Source organism: Pimephales promelas, chromosome 18 (assembly GCF_988280905.1).
Source record: "Pimephales promelas chromosome 18, fPimPro1.hap1.1, whole genome shotgun sequence".
Classification (NCBI taxonomy): Eukaryota; Metazoa; Chordata; class Actinopteri; order Cypriniformes; family Leuciscidae; genus Pimephales; species Pimephales promelas.
In genome coordinates, this window is record NC_142786.1 from 10,816,123 (window position 1) to 10,830,087 (window position 13,965).

The 13,965-nt window shown below is 38.8% G+C and overlaps 1 protein-coding gene across 2 annotated transcripts; it reads left to right on the forward strand.

Annotated features, from left to right (window-relative positions):
• On the forward strand, nt 1-12,959 carry creb5a (cAMP responsive element binding protein 5a). 2 transcript variants are annotated; one of them, XM_039678907.2, is made up of 11 exons: nt 1-134; nt 1,378-1,452; nt 2,259-2,352; nt 3,070-3,173; nt 3,537-3,730; nt 8,026-8,089; nt 8,206-8,286; nt 8,835-9,140; nt 9,224-9,445; nt 9,562-9,661; nt 11,662-12,959. In XM_039678907.2, the coding sequence occupies exons 2-11, from the start codon at nt 1,399-1,401 to the stop codon at nt 11,781-11,783; spliced, it is 1,341 nt and encodes a 446-aa protein (XP_039534841.2). In that variant the 5' UTR covers nt 1-134; nt 1,378-1,398; the 3' UTR covers nt 11,784-12,959. The 2 variants fall into 2 exon arrangements, with proteins under 2 accessions (XP_039534841.2, XP_039534842.2); XM_039678908.2 differs by having other exon boundaries at nt 2-134; nt 3,552-3,730.
• Nucleotides 12,960-13,965: the final 1,006 nt, after the last annotated feature.

Sequence of the window (13,965 nt, forward strand, 5' to 3'; positions counted from 1 at the left end):
CAGGAATCCCACGTGACGTCACCATGAGGTGATGTAATGCTTCTGTAAATAGATCATATTGTAATCGCGTTTCACTTCAGCGTGCTTCGTCTGAGCGCGAGGAGCGTTGCTAGTCTCTGTCTGCGTGCGTTTAGGTAAGTTAGTTTTACTGTTTTACACTCGCCTGTGAATGTGATTCCACAGTTCCGAACACAAATTGACCGTGTTTCTTGTACACGGCTGTTGGGATTTTTATTTTTATTTATTTTTTACTGTTGTTGTTGTTTTACGATCAAGTTAGTGTCAGTCAAAGTGCCGGTTTCATTGAAATGTTCGTAACTGTTTTGTCTATTTGAGGGGGTGTGACACCACCAAAAACAGATTAAAAAAAGAGTATTAGAATAAAAAGATGTTGACTATCCCAAAAGGGTGTCTTTGTAAATCTTTAGTAGTCTAATGATTGTCAACAAACTTGTCAACAAATAGCTTACGTTTTAGGCGAATGGCTGTTTGACAGTTTACTGTTCAAAGTCTGTTTGAATTTTACATGTTTGATCGGACACGTGCGCATGTTTTGAGGGAGTAGTGGGCTATTAGCATTAACTTTGGGTTAATCAAGTTATCATTTGGCTATTAGCTGCTATAATTATGAGCTATTTTTCCCAAAATATGACACCTGCCGACACGTAAAATTGCCTATTCCAAAGTGATTCATACAACTTCACGATGTTTTCACCGCTAAAATATCACATTATTGCCCCTGGTTAGAATGTCTGATCTTAGTTGTTTGGGTTTGTAAAATTCGTGACACCGCGTCCTCCGGTTTCGACATTACGTCATTCTGCAGGCCGGTTAGACATTTTAGCACCGTACCCGTCTTGCCAATTCAAACTCTGGCCCGGTTGAACTAAATGATGTCATGACTAGAGGAATGCTCACCTTATGAGTGACGGCCAAGTAGCGGGTGTTGTAAAATATATATAAAAGGTGCGACTAAGACGTATTGACTAAATAAGATAAGAGAACTCAAACAGGGAAATGTGAGCAAAATATGCAGAACTGAGAAAAATTGAAATAGCGCCAAGCGTTTGAAAAACTATATTTCACTAATTCAGTGTCATTTTTCTGCAGGCTATATCTATGATCTGTCTGTTATATATTTGTATGAAAGTATGTTGATAGATAGATAGATAGATAGATAGATAGATAGATAGATAGATAGATAGATAGATAGATAGATAGATAGATAGATAGATAGATAGATAGATAGATATTTGATGTTTTTATTTGACTGTTTGTCTGTTTATTTGTCATGAGCATTTTATAATGTCATATCCCATGTGTGCATGTGTCTGTCTGTGTGTGTGTGTGTGCATGTGTGTGTATATGTACGTTTAGGGGTTTTTTTAGATCACAGTGATGAATATTGATCAGAACAGGCCATATGTGTGCACTGCTCCTGGATGCTCGCAGGTAAGTGAAAAATGTTCAGTTTGCTGGTGGCTGACTGGCTGTGTTTTATGTATGCTATGATATCATACATTTTAGCCATCACTTGGAGTGCAGTAAATTGAAGTATTACAATTAGGGTTAGTTCACCCAAAAATGAAAATTAAGTCATTAATTACTCACCCCCATGCTGTACCAACCCCGTAAGACCTTCGTTCGTCTTCGGAGCACAAATGAAGATATTTTTGATTAAATTTGAGAGCTGTATAACTACCACATAGGCTCCTAAGGGACTGGCTCTTGACGGCCCAGAAAGTCAATGAAGAAAATGTTTAAATATCCCATGTGACTACAGTGGCTCAACTATAAGTTTATCAACAACGAGAATACTTTTTGTGCGAAAAAACAAACAAAAATAACGACTTTATTCGACTATTGCTTTTCTTCCTTGTTGGCCTGAAACGAGACTTCCATACGATTTCCACGACGCATGCGCGAGAACTGAACTGAAGTAGTTAAAGGAGATCGCAATTCTCGCGCATGCGTCGTGGAAATCGTATTGAAGAGCCAGTCCCTTAGGAGCCTATGTGGTAGTTATACAGCTCTCAAATTTAATCAAAAATATCTTCATTTGTGTTCCGAAGACGAACGAAGGTCTTACAGGGTTGGTACAGCATGGGGGTGAGTAATTAATGACTTAATTTTCATTTTTGGGTGAACTAACCCTTTAACATCAGAAAACACACGTGTATCTTTTATGTAATATCTTTCATGAAAAACAGCGGCTCTTTCAGTATTGTCACGGCCTACTATGTTTCTTGTTCTCATAGCGCTTTCAAAGAGAAGATCACCTAATAATTCACAGACACAAACATGAGATGACACTTAAATTCCCTTCTATTAAGTGTGACAATATGCTTTCAGGTAAGCGTGGGTACCCAATTATTCACACAAAAACACACGTTTTATCATCAACAAGTATTAATATTTTCTATGCAACCAGTATCAATACAGATCAAGGGCAGTAATAGAATAGCCTGTGAAAAGTGAATGTGTGTGTGAGTGTCATGATAGGTCATGCTCTCCATCTCCTTTAATTTAGGATTTAGACACTGTCTGTTACCCTGGAAACCCAATGTCTGATATATAAACATCAGCCCGACCCTTGACCTCCGGGGTCTGTGAGCCATCATTGCAGCGACAGAAACATTTACATAAAAAACAAAAGAAGAACTTTACCTTCTGACCCCTCTCATAGTAGTCTAGAAAAAGCAGTTTCGTTTAGACTACCTCTAAATTACCAAAACAACACGAGCAAAATCAGGCTCATGTTTATGACATAGGGTTAATTTTTAACATTTTCCCAGCATGCCAGAAGATTACTTGAGACAAGCTCTGCTCTTGACATTGAGTAGAGGGCTATAGTTTCTTTACATTTGTTTAGAAAGCCTGAAGGTTACTTGATATTGATCTACTGATCTAAAGTTTTCACTCTATGACCTTGAGAAATCTTCAATGCCTCCTCAGTTTACATGTGTTTAGTACATCTCATTGTTCAATTGGGTTGTTACTTCCTTTATATATTGCCAGTAGCATTTTATAAGAATACACGATAAACATGTATTCTTTGTTCATCTATAGATCAGACTCCAACTCCGACCCGTTTCTTACGGGACTGTGAGGAAGTAGGCCTCTTTACTGACCTGGAGCTTAACCAGTCACAGGTGGAGGAGGAGACAAAACCGGTGGGATGAAATACATGTTTCAAAAGCTTACACAAATGTGCAAGTAAATAAATGTTTGCATAAATGTCCATTCTGTATGAAGTAGTATCAAATAGTAAAACAATGTGTGTGTATGAGTTCATGTGGACGTTAGCGTGAAAAACAAAACCAAGCAATCAGATCAGATTATCAGATGATCATATTAAGTGTATTACATATCAAACAGTTCTCATACACACACAGATGGAGAGGTCAATAGAGAGGCAGAGGAAGGAGAAATTATATACATTTATTTTATTCAATTAAATCTTTTTAAAGTATTATATATATTGAATATTTAGCATATAAATGTTTTCTAAATTCTACAAATATTCTTGCTTATAGAACTTTTCTGCTCAGGTGTCTGCTCAGAACCAGCTTCACTCTGAGACACAACCACAGCAGGGTCAACATCATCAGTTTCGGCCTCAGCAACAGCAGCAGTGTGCTCTGGCCCATCTGAACCAGAACCAGCTCCACACACACAGCTCACAGACTCAGTCTCAATGCACTGCCACATACTCTACTTCAAATAAACAGTGAGTATAGCATGCATTTACCAGAATATCCCCATACTCTTCTTTTCTCATTGACCGGTTCTCGACTATAGAACGGTGAGTTGGCAGATATCCTGGATGGGCAAATGGTTTTATTTATTTGAATTTAGATATATAGATATTTTAAAATGTTGGTACTTTGTCTACTCTGCGGATCTGCATGTAGATATCTTATTTTCACTGTAAATAAAGCAGTTTTTACTTTTAAACCATCCAATGGCAATTCTGAAAATAAATGTGACAGTAGCCTACTGTTGCTATAGTAAACCAATAATTAATAGATAAATATTATCTATTGATAGATTGTCACGTGCGACTGTGGTGAATAAAACGCATGACCATAGAAATACTACAACAATCTTTACTATAACACTCAGGAAGTACAGGAGAACTCATGAGAATAAAGCAAATACAACCACTTAAAATTGACGAGAACAGACAAAGGAAACAGAATGACTAATCATTGAGTAACCAAGGAGGTTAACAAGAACTCGAGACAGGCAGATTGAAAATAGGACACAAAAGTGACATTACACCCCCATTCTCGTGCCATACAAGGTCCAACTAAGGAGGGAGGGAAGGGTTCTGGAGGAGGATGTGGAAGAGGACAGGACCAAACACAGTCAGGGGCAAACAACATAGTCCATGGGGAAGTGGAGGGAGGGAGTAGTCAGAGGGGAACCAGGAGCATGAGTGGCAATATAGGAACCCAGAGTCCAGCCAGGAAGATGGCCCACCGCAGTGTCAATTGAGGGAGGAAACATGGTCGAGAATCCCTCACCAACATCATAGGGACAAGCAAAGGAGATAGATCCGATGGTGGTTGAGCCCTGGACGCAGATGGGACACTGTGACACCACTGGACCTGGCAACCGCGACAGAGCCGCAGCGATGACCGTCCAAGGAGGAACCTTGGTACTGAAGGGATGAAGAGCAACTGAGGAGGTGGAGCCGAGGGGGGGAGGAGCCGAGACGGAAGAGTCTGGACAATGGGCCGAGGTAAGGTGATGGGATCAGCGGCTGGAGGCGGAGCCAGGGGACACCTTCTTCTAGGAGTAGCTGGATGCCGGAAGACCTGAGGTGGATCCACGACACAGAGGGGAAGCAGAGGAGGAGGAGCTGAGGGATTGACAGGAGACAGCAGAGACTGGGAGCTTGAAGAGGAGGTGGGAGAAGGAGGCTGGGTGGGAACTCCGGAGATGTGGGGGATTTGTGCTGGGCAGAACCAGCGGTGGTGCAGGACAGGAGACTATGCACCTTCAACACAGGAGATTTCTAACTAAATATGACGATCAGGGGTATATCAAGGTAAAGTTCTATTTCAAGTTCATCATAAAAATGAACTGCAGAAGTCAGCTGCATTTCACCCTCAGTGGTGGGAGTATGGGCCCTCGAACTCCATCAATGCTCCCATGCCAAGATGTCACACAAGCCCCTTTCACACAGAGATTCCGGAAAATACACAGATAATGTGACCCGGCATTTGTCCCGGGAATGTTTGATTTCGGTTCATTCACACTGCCAGTGATTTGCCAGGATCTTTGAGTGTGTTCACACACAACCCGTAACGATCCCGGAAAGGCACATGACCTCAGGATGAGACATGTAACGTACGTGTCGAAAACATGCACAAAAACAGAGAACACAGAGAAAACAGAGCTCATGGTCTCTGCTTCGTTCCAGTTTACTCATATTTGTTCGTCCTCTCTTTGTTGATGACGAACACAAACTTTCTTCTAGAGCAACAGAGTCGCGCGATGGCACGAGCGTCATCACTATGACACACCCCTTACAGCATTGGTCCTGGCTTTTGTTCACACAGTGCGCGTTCCGGGACTGATCCCGGCAATGTTACTAGGTCCCCAACCCGGTAGGGGCGCCGCTAAGGGGGGAAAAGTTAGGATGATTCTAAGGGCCCACACACTTTTAGGGGCCCCAGAGATTGATTTTATTCATTGAACGTGTGCAGCAGTACCTATTTTTTCAAGGGGCCCAAAATCCCTGGCCACACCCCTGCCGGCATCGATGCCGGTAATCCCGGGTCGTGTTCACACAGAAGGCGTTCTGGCAATTTCCCAGGATCAGTGCGCTGTGTGAAAGGGCTACAGTGTTGCCGGCTCACACGCCTGTTCAGACGCCTCTGGAGGCTCATGCTCTGGGGAAATGTTTGGCTCATACCCTTTTCTTAGCACTGGCTCATGCATCGTGGTAGCCTCAGTCCCTCCTTTTGAGGAAGGCTCGGTGTCGTATCCATGTGGCGGTATTATTGCTGGCTGGGTTCTAGATCTGTGGGAATGGGGCTGAGATCCTCTGCTGGGCAGTGTTGTGGGCCGCACCAAAATTCCACCAAGCACCTACACCGGGCAGGCATGCCTTCGTTTACGTGTTTAGGCTGGTCAGGTAGAGAGTGCACAGAGATTGGTCTGGGAAGTTTGTGACGCATGGCAGTAGTTGAAATTTCCTGGTGTGGGCCTAGGGGGTTAATGTAACACTCAAGAATTACAGGAGAACTCAGGAGAATAAGGCAAACACAACCACTTAAAATTGACAAGAACGGACAAAGGAAGCCGATAGAAACTAATGGTACGTTTAGACGACAACAATATACTTAAAACTGAGAAGTTTTTCCTTTGAGTTTTCCGCGTACACACGACACCATTGTCTTGTAAACAGTCCCAAAGGGTGTAAATACAAGAGGCAAACAAAGGGAACTGATAATGACAACCTGAACAGAATGACTAATTAATAAGGAGATTAACGTGAACTCAGACAGGCAGGTAACAGAATGAAAACAGGACACAAACTTGACATAGATAAACTACCAGCCCGTTCTCATCCTTTAACGTCATATAGAACGCTATATGCAAAAACGGCGCAATACTACGCACATGGCACCCTTTATCGTTAATATAACACGCGAACCCAAAACGTTATAAATCCTTTAGCGTGAATATGACACGCACACCCTACCCCACACCTAAACTTAGCCCTCATAGCGCGTGTTATATTAACGATAACGGGTGCCATGTGCGTAGTATAGCGCCGTTTTGTCATATAGCGTTCTATATGACGTTAAAGGATGAGAATGCGTTGAAACCACGCACTACTTCAGTGTTGTTGACAGTGGTGGAATGTAACGAAGTACAAATACTTTGTTACTTTACTTAAGTACATTTTTCATGTATCTTTACTTTACTTAAGTAGAATAAATAGTGCATACTTTTTTACTTTTACTTCGTTACATTTTGCAGCAATTATTATACTTTCTACTCCACTACATTTCTACAACTTCTGTTACATTTTCATTACATTTTCTGATCAGTTTTTCCCCTGCCAAAACGTAATATGACCGTCCGTTCGTTGAACGTTTGTCTCACCAGTGACGTTTGGTTGCCATAGATACATCAACTAAATGCGTCTCTGTCTATCGTGCAATTTATACGCGAAAATTTGTTTTTACGTGCATAGGAAACATGGCAAGACAAGAGGTTCAGAATTACACCATAAATTAATCGCGTTTACTGCCAAACATAGTTATTAACATAAGTTAGTAAGGATAAGGATGGTTTATGTTGCCTAACTGCAAGCTTGTTTCAGAAATAGTGACAATTTTTTTCCATCATTATTGAACATCATTATAGGAGTATTAGGTTGAATGAGTTAGAATTAAATGTTTTATTAATCATTAGAAAATAGTCATTAAGAGAATCAATTGTTATGCAAGTACTTTTACTTTTAATACTTAAAGTACATTTAAAATCAGGTACTTTTAACTTTTTACTTAAGTATGGTTGTCATTGTGTTACTTCTACTTTTACTAAAGTAAATATTTATCTGGTTATTTTTACTTTTACTTAAGTACTGAGATTCAGTACTTCCTCCACCACTGGTTGTTGATAATATTCTGGTTAAGCAGACAGTTTGCTTTACAAGTAAATATGAAGATGCATAAAGTAAGTCATTTAATGCAATACAGCATCGTAAATGACATATTTGGGACTCAGAATATTTTTTTTTTATGTAGCATAGCATCTTTAGAATTTGCCAGCTTGTCTTTGTAAAGATGTTGAAAAGCTGCTAATTAATGCTTAACCTTTTCACATTTTGTTGTAGGACATCATGCCCCCCCCCCCCCCCCCCCAAATAGCAGACCTGTGTTAACTTTCTGAAAATGTCTAAACTGCTTTAAATTGACCCCATGAGTAAATACATTATTGTTTGTATGTTCTTTTAGTCTTTTTTACATTACTTATCTGAATCCCTCAAACTTATTTCAGATCTGCACCCAGCTGTCTGCACAGCACCCAAGCAAACACCATGCCTGGGACATTATCCATGAATGTAAGTAAATCTGAGAGCATTTCAAAGCCACCTGCACTGTAAAATAATGATTGAAAGTAATAGCTCTATTTCTTTTTACGTCAGCGCCTTAATTTAATATATTTTAAAAATAACAGATGGAGGCGCAGTTGTCAATGAATTCCAGTATGATTGGCATACCAGGCCCCGCCCACTCTGGCTCATGCTCCTCCCTTCAGGTACAGCCCCATACTAATGATTTGACTCCATGGTTACAGGATTATGATGTCACTATAGAAACATTACAGGTCAGGCAGGCATTATAATGCTGCAGTGCTTTGTAACTAATGTAGACATCTTGATTTTGTTATCTAATTCAGACACATGCAATGTTGCGGTCTTGCCTGTTAAAAAGCTGCATTCACGCACGCACACACACACACACACACACACTCAACACATACAGGAGAGTCTCATGGGCTGATTCTCTTCAGAACGTGGAGGAGATTAAATTTCAAAGGCTTCAGGTTGACCTGGTTATTATCTGACTTTTCAAAGCCGTCTTTGTAGATTGTGTGTTCTGAAAAACTTAAAAGTGCCAAGCAATCTTACCATCACAAACAATCACTACTCACAGGAAACCTTAGATCTATAAATTAAAAACACATGGTTGCCTACAAAAGTCGGTAAAACAAATCTGGCTTTAGGATTTTCCCATTTTAAATGGCAATTATGCACAGTGTTACATGACATTGATGTTCATCTTTCCCCATCTCTAATCCTTCAGAGGTCAAAGGTCATACCAGTTCACATCCAGCCTGCAGTTTCCAATGGCAGTCAGAATCCTCTTTGCCACATGATGGAGATGATGTTGTCACAACAGCACCCACTGTCGCATTTACAATCCTCATCTCATCATCACACATACCAGCAGCACTGCCACAGCCAATCACCGCAAAGACTTGCACATCAACGTCAAAGCCTAGACCAATCACATCACAGCCATGCTCATCACTCTCCACCCACGCACTTGCATCCTGGCTCCTCCCACCAGACTGCCCCTCCCCTTTCACATCAGCCAATACCTACACAGGTCTAGACTTTTGCACCAAACTCTGACTTTTACAGTTTGTATTAAACTATTGTGTTATTTAATCCAATGTCTGTGTTGTATAGATGTCCTCCTCACCAAAACACACACACTGCCCGCAGTCTCCTCCCCAGCCGACCGCGAGCAGACGCCGACGGACAGCAGGAGATGACCCTGATGAGCGCAGACAGAAGTTTCTGGAGAGAAACAGAGCGGCTGCTACGCGGTGCAGACAGAAGAGAAAAGTCTGGGTATCATCGTTGGAGAGGAAGGCTGAGGAGCTTACACACACTAACTTACAGCTACAGGTACACTTTCACGCTTGGTTTACATGTCTCTACCTTATGTAACACACAATTGAAACTTCAAGAGAGATTCATGCATTTGCTGCTTTGTTTTCATTTATTTTTGTGTCTTCTCTTAGAATGAGGTGACATCACTCAGGACAGAAGTCACTCAACTGAAGCAAATTCTTCTTGCACATAAAGACTGTCCTGTCTCTGTGAGACAGAGAGAAACACAGAGTTAGTATGAATCATTTTGTCATTCTCTCCTCCTATCGTCTCTTTGGTTGAATCACATTAAAACCTGTCTGCATTTCATATTTCACCCTAAAATAATTACAATAATAATAACAACAATACAAATAAATTATATATTGCTTAAATGTTTTTTTTGGCAAAGAAAAAAGTCAATTGAATGCAAAAGAAAAAAGTCAATTGAAAATAAAAATAATAATTGGACTATAGTTGTTTAAAGCTGCAGTCCGTAGCTTTTTTGGGTTAAAAATGATCCAAAATAAATTTTTGAGCAAATATATAACCAGCCAGTGTTCAAAACTCTCTGCTTGCCATAGCTCGATTCAAAGCAGTAAGCTTGTAATAATGTTTTTAACTCCAGTGTTACTGGTGGATTTCCGCAGGAGATTTGAGCATGTCTTTGCATCATTACGTCACATCTGTACACATAAAGAAGGAGTCTCGGCTAGTACAAGCTATATTGTGTGTGAGGATGTTGGAGGTGGAGATTTATAACCTTTTTTCACAGCACTTGATATAATTAAACTTATCAATTTGATGGTGGATCCAGAAAGGTTCAAACGACAATCACCAGTGACAACTAGTCACCAGCGATTCTCCCACAATGCAAAATACTTACTGAGAGTTTGGAAAAAGAGACTGCAACCGGGCCATGCGAAAACAAGGATAATATCAGAAGGGCATTAAATGTAGTCACGCAATGCAAATGTTGTTAACATTTAACAATTTGAGAACAAAGTATAATTTGATATGATAAGCGGTCGTTAGATTTAATCAGCGCGATTTACTGCAATGCTTTTTCCCCTTAGTTGGTCAGAACAAAAGTGGATATTTCTTTCTAGTTCAGATGACATTTTAGGGTGAAAATTCTTATGTGGTGTGACTGACAGCCTCACAACTGTCCTCAAACATTGTGTTCATACGCACTGTACCATGCCGAGGCACAACTCACATTAAGTTGATAATGCCGCGAATTACTGCAATTAGCTTTATGCACAGCTGCACTACTTCCTGAACTTAAGCCAGCTCCTTGTTTCCTGTCTTTCATTATTGGACAAATTGATTAATTCAGGTGTGCCTGACCTCAGTAGTCACGGCAACAATAATCAGACACACCTGAATTAATCAATTTGGCCAATAATGGCAGACAGGAAACAAGGAGCTGGCTTAAGTTCAGGAAGTAGTGCAGCTGTGCATAAGGTCAATTGCAGATTTTGAACAGAGATGGCGACAAAGAGGAAAAACGCCGGACTGCAGCTTTAAAATGCCATATAAAAAAATTATAAAAATATGTAAAAATAAATAAGTAAAAACCATATCATAATAATGCGAACATTTATAGAATTAAGAATAACAATGAGTAAATGAGAAAAAAATTCTTTAATTATAATTTTAATTGAAAGAAAGAAAGAAATAAAGAAAGTCCAGACACATTGACACACCATAAAACAATTTTTAATAAAAATGTATTCAATTCTTTCACTACCGTAAGATTTTTAATGTAATGAATAATTTTATTTATCAAGGATGCATTAAATTGATCAAAAGTGACAGTAAAGAATTTTGTTCAATTTAATATTAAGCAGTTTTCAACAATGATAGGAGATAAATGTTTAAGAAGGATGCGGTGACACTGACGACTGGAGTGATGGCTTGACATAAATAAATTACAGGATTCTGAAAAAATTATTAAAATATTCTATTAAATATTCTATTAAAATATTCTATTAATTCTATTAAAATAGAAAACAGTTATTAAAAGTGTTTATAATATTTCACAATATTACTGCTTTACTGTATTTTGATTAAAATGCAGCCTTGGTGAGAGTAGAAGACTTTTCAAAAACATTTTCAGAATCTTACCAGCCCCAAACCTTTGAATGGTACTGTATTTATATTGTGTTTTCTACCATATAATGTGAATATTATTTTATATATTTTGAAAATCCATCATTTTAATGAACTCCTTTCATGTTCACGTTTAGGTGGAGTAAATAGCCCAACAGGAAGTCCCGCCCAGCAACATGCCATTCAACACAATAGCATCTCAACCTCAACTTCGAATCTATCACACACTCACCTCACCACACACTCCCACCATAACTAACAACACACAACTATAACATGCTTCTACATAGACACAGAATGATGAGAACACAAAATATAATTCGTCTTCAGAGCCATATGGTCAGGGCCCCTATAACCTAGGGTACCTTCAGTGCAAAAGCAAAACTGAACAGCAAAATGTTTATGACTAAAAGGGAATGTATGTATCACTCTTTGCAGAATCGAATAATTCATCAGAAGTTTGTTTATATGTATGGCCCTTGTCATCTCAGGAAATTATCCGAGGGTCAGATGGATGTTTCCAGTGGTTTTATTTAACCTCACTGTGATTTAATACAGTGCTGGAAAACAAACTGTCCATTTACACTCACTAAATTTAGTTTTCATGTTATCAAACCTGTCTCTCACCCTCTTTGTACCTCTATCAGTCTTCTCACACTCCTCATGCTTTTTACAGCTGATCTGTCTCAGGGACACTCATCTAGTTTACTCCTGGAGTAAGTGTGCATATTTGTGTGTATGCGTGTTGTTTTTTGGCCACTTTCAGTGTAAATGCTTTGCTAGCTTCAGTGTGTGCTAAATCCTGAAACTAATGGCAAGGCTGTGTGAAATGCATTGAATCAGGGCAGTTGTAAATCTGTAATTGTAAATAGGAATCTCTAGTTTTATAAATGAATGATGATGCAGCTAAAGCTTTTGTTACATGTTTGTCTTCGCTGTAAATGTTGTCAGTGGCCCCTTGGCAAATGATCAGGTATCACATTACCTAATGCTGAGTGTGTCGCATGTGAATTTTGGATTGACAGAACATGCAAGATGCATTTTATACAGCCAAATTCAGAATCATGTATAGGAATGATGGTAAAGGACTTGAGTTTTACTAATCGCACTCATGGCACTAGGAATGTCTTACAGTATTCTCAATACGCCATAGCTACATCATTTCACACTTACTGGTTCAGAGACAATCAAAATGTCAGACATTTCCTGGAAATGACAAGCAAGCATGTGTGCTATCTCTTATAACAAATTCTAAGATAAAGCATTTATATGGCTATTCATTCTGTGGAATATGGAATTATGAATCTGGAAAAAAAGAATGTTTGTAAACACTGCAGGTTTAAACTTTTATGCATGTACAGTTTTTTTTTTTAAATATTTATCTATTTTTCTACACATTTGTGGCCCTGTTTAATTAAAGCACTTAATATCTGTATCCATATGTTCTGATCTCTTTTTTCACGGTTAGTCGTAATAATTTTCAGAATACTGTGATACAACTAGTGTAGCCTATGAGATTGTCCAGCTTTTTACATACACTGCGGTCAAGATATTAAGATCAGAAATGAACATTTCTCCAACCACCTGACTTATTGCGGAATTATTCTGAGGGTTTGAATGCATGGGTGCTAGTTTAAATAAATGATTGCTATATTGTGGTTAGACAAGGTTGGGGTTGAAGTCTTGTAAAACTTTTTGTTTATTGCGCCATCTTATGGTGGAGTTTTGCAGAAAAGCTCGGCAGTATCCAATTTGGCGTTGAAGGGTGTTAGATCAGAGTTGAATTAATTATAAAGGGAGAAACTTTGAAACCATTACACACGAACTAGCATTAACACTATCACTATTAACACCTATATATTTATTGAGGGGAAAAAAAACAATGATAAAGGTGAAATGTATAAAATGTACAGTTTTTTTTCAACTGCTTACACACATTTTCAAAACTTTGCCTCCTTTTCCCCCAAAATTTTACATGCAAATCCAAAAATTGCATACACAAGATGCAAAATGCCTCACATCTCTTGCAAAATGAAGCACTGCATTCAAAATATCACAAAAACATCTCAAAAGCAAACTTACGTTATCTATTACATAATATTATATTTTTGGACATATCATATACACTTGAACAAAAATAATATGCTTTATCTAATTAATAAAATTGTGGCAACATATTACAAGCAATATTATTAATTTAATTTTACAAATTAGAATTAATTAGACTATTAATTTGATTAACTATTACTCAATTCTAATTTGTTCAATTTAATAAATAATATTGCTTGTAATCTGTCGCCACAATTTTATTGATTAAATAAAGCATATTCATTTTTACAGTGTACACACACTCTTCTTTCATGGGTTCCTATGTACATTTCTGTACAGTATTGAAATAATTGGCAGAGAGATGTTGAAAAATTCACGGTAAACATGAAAGC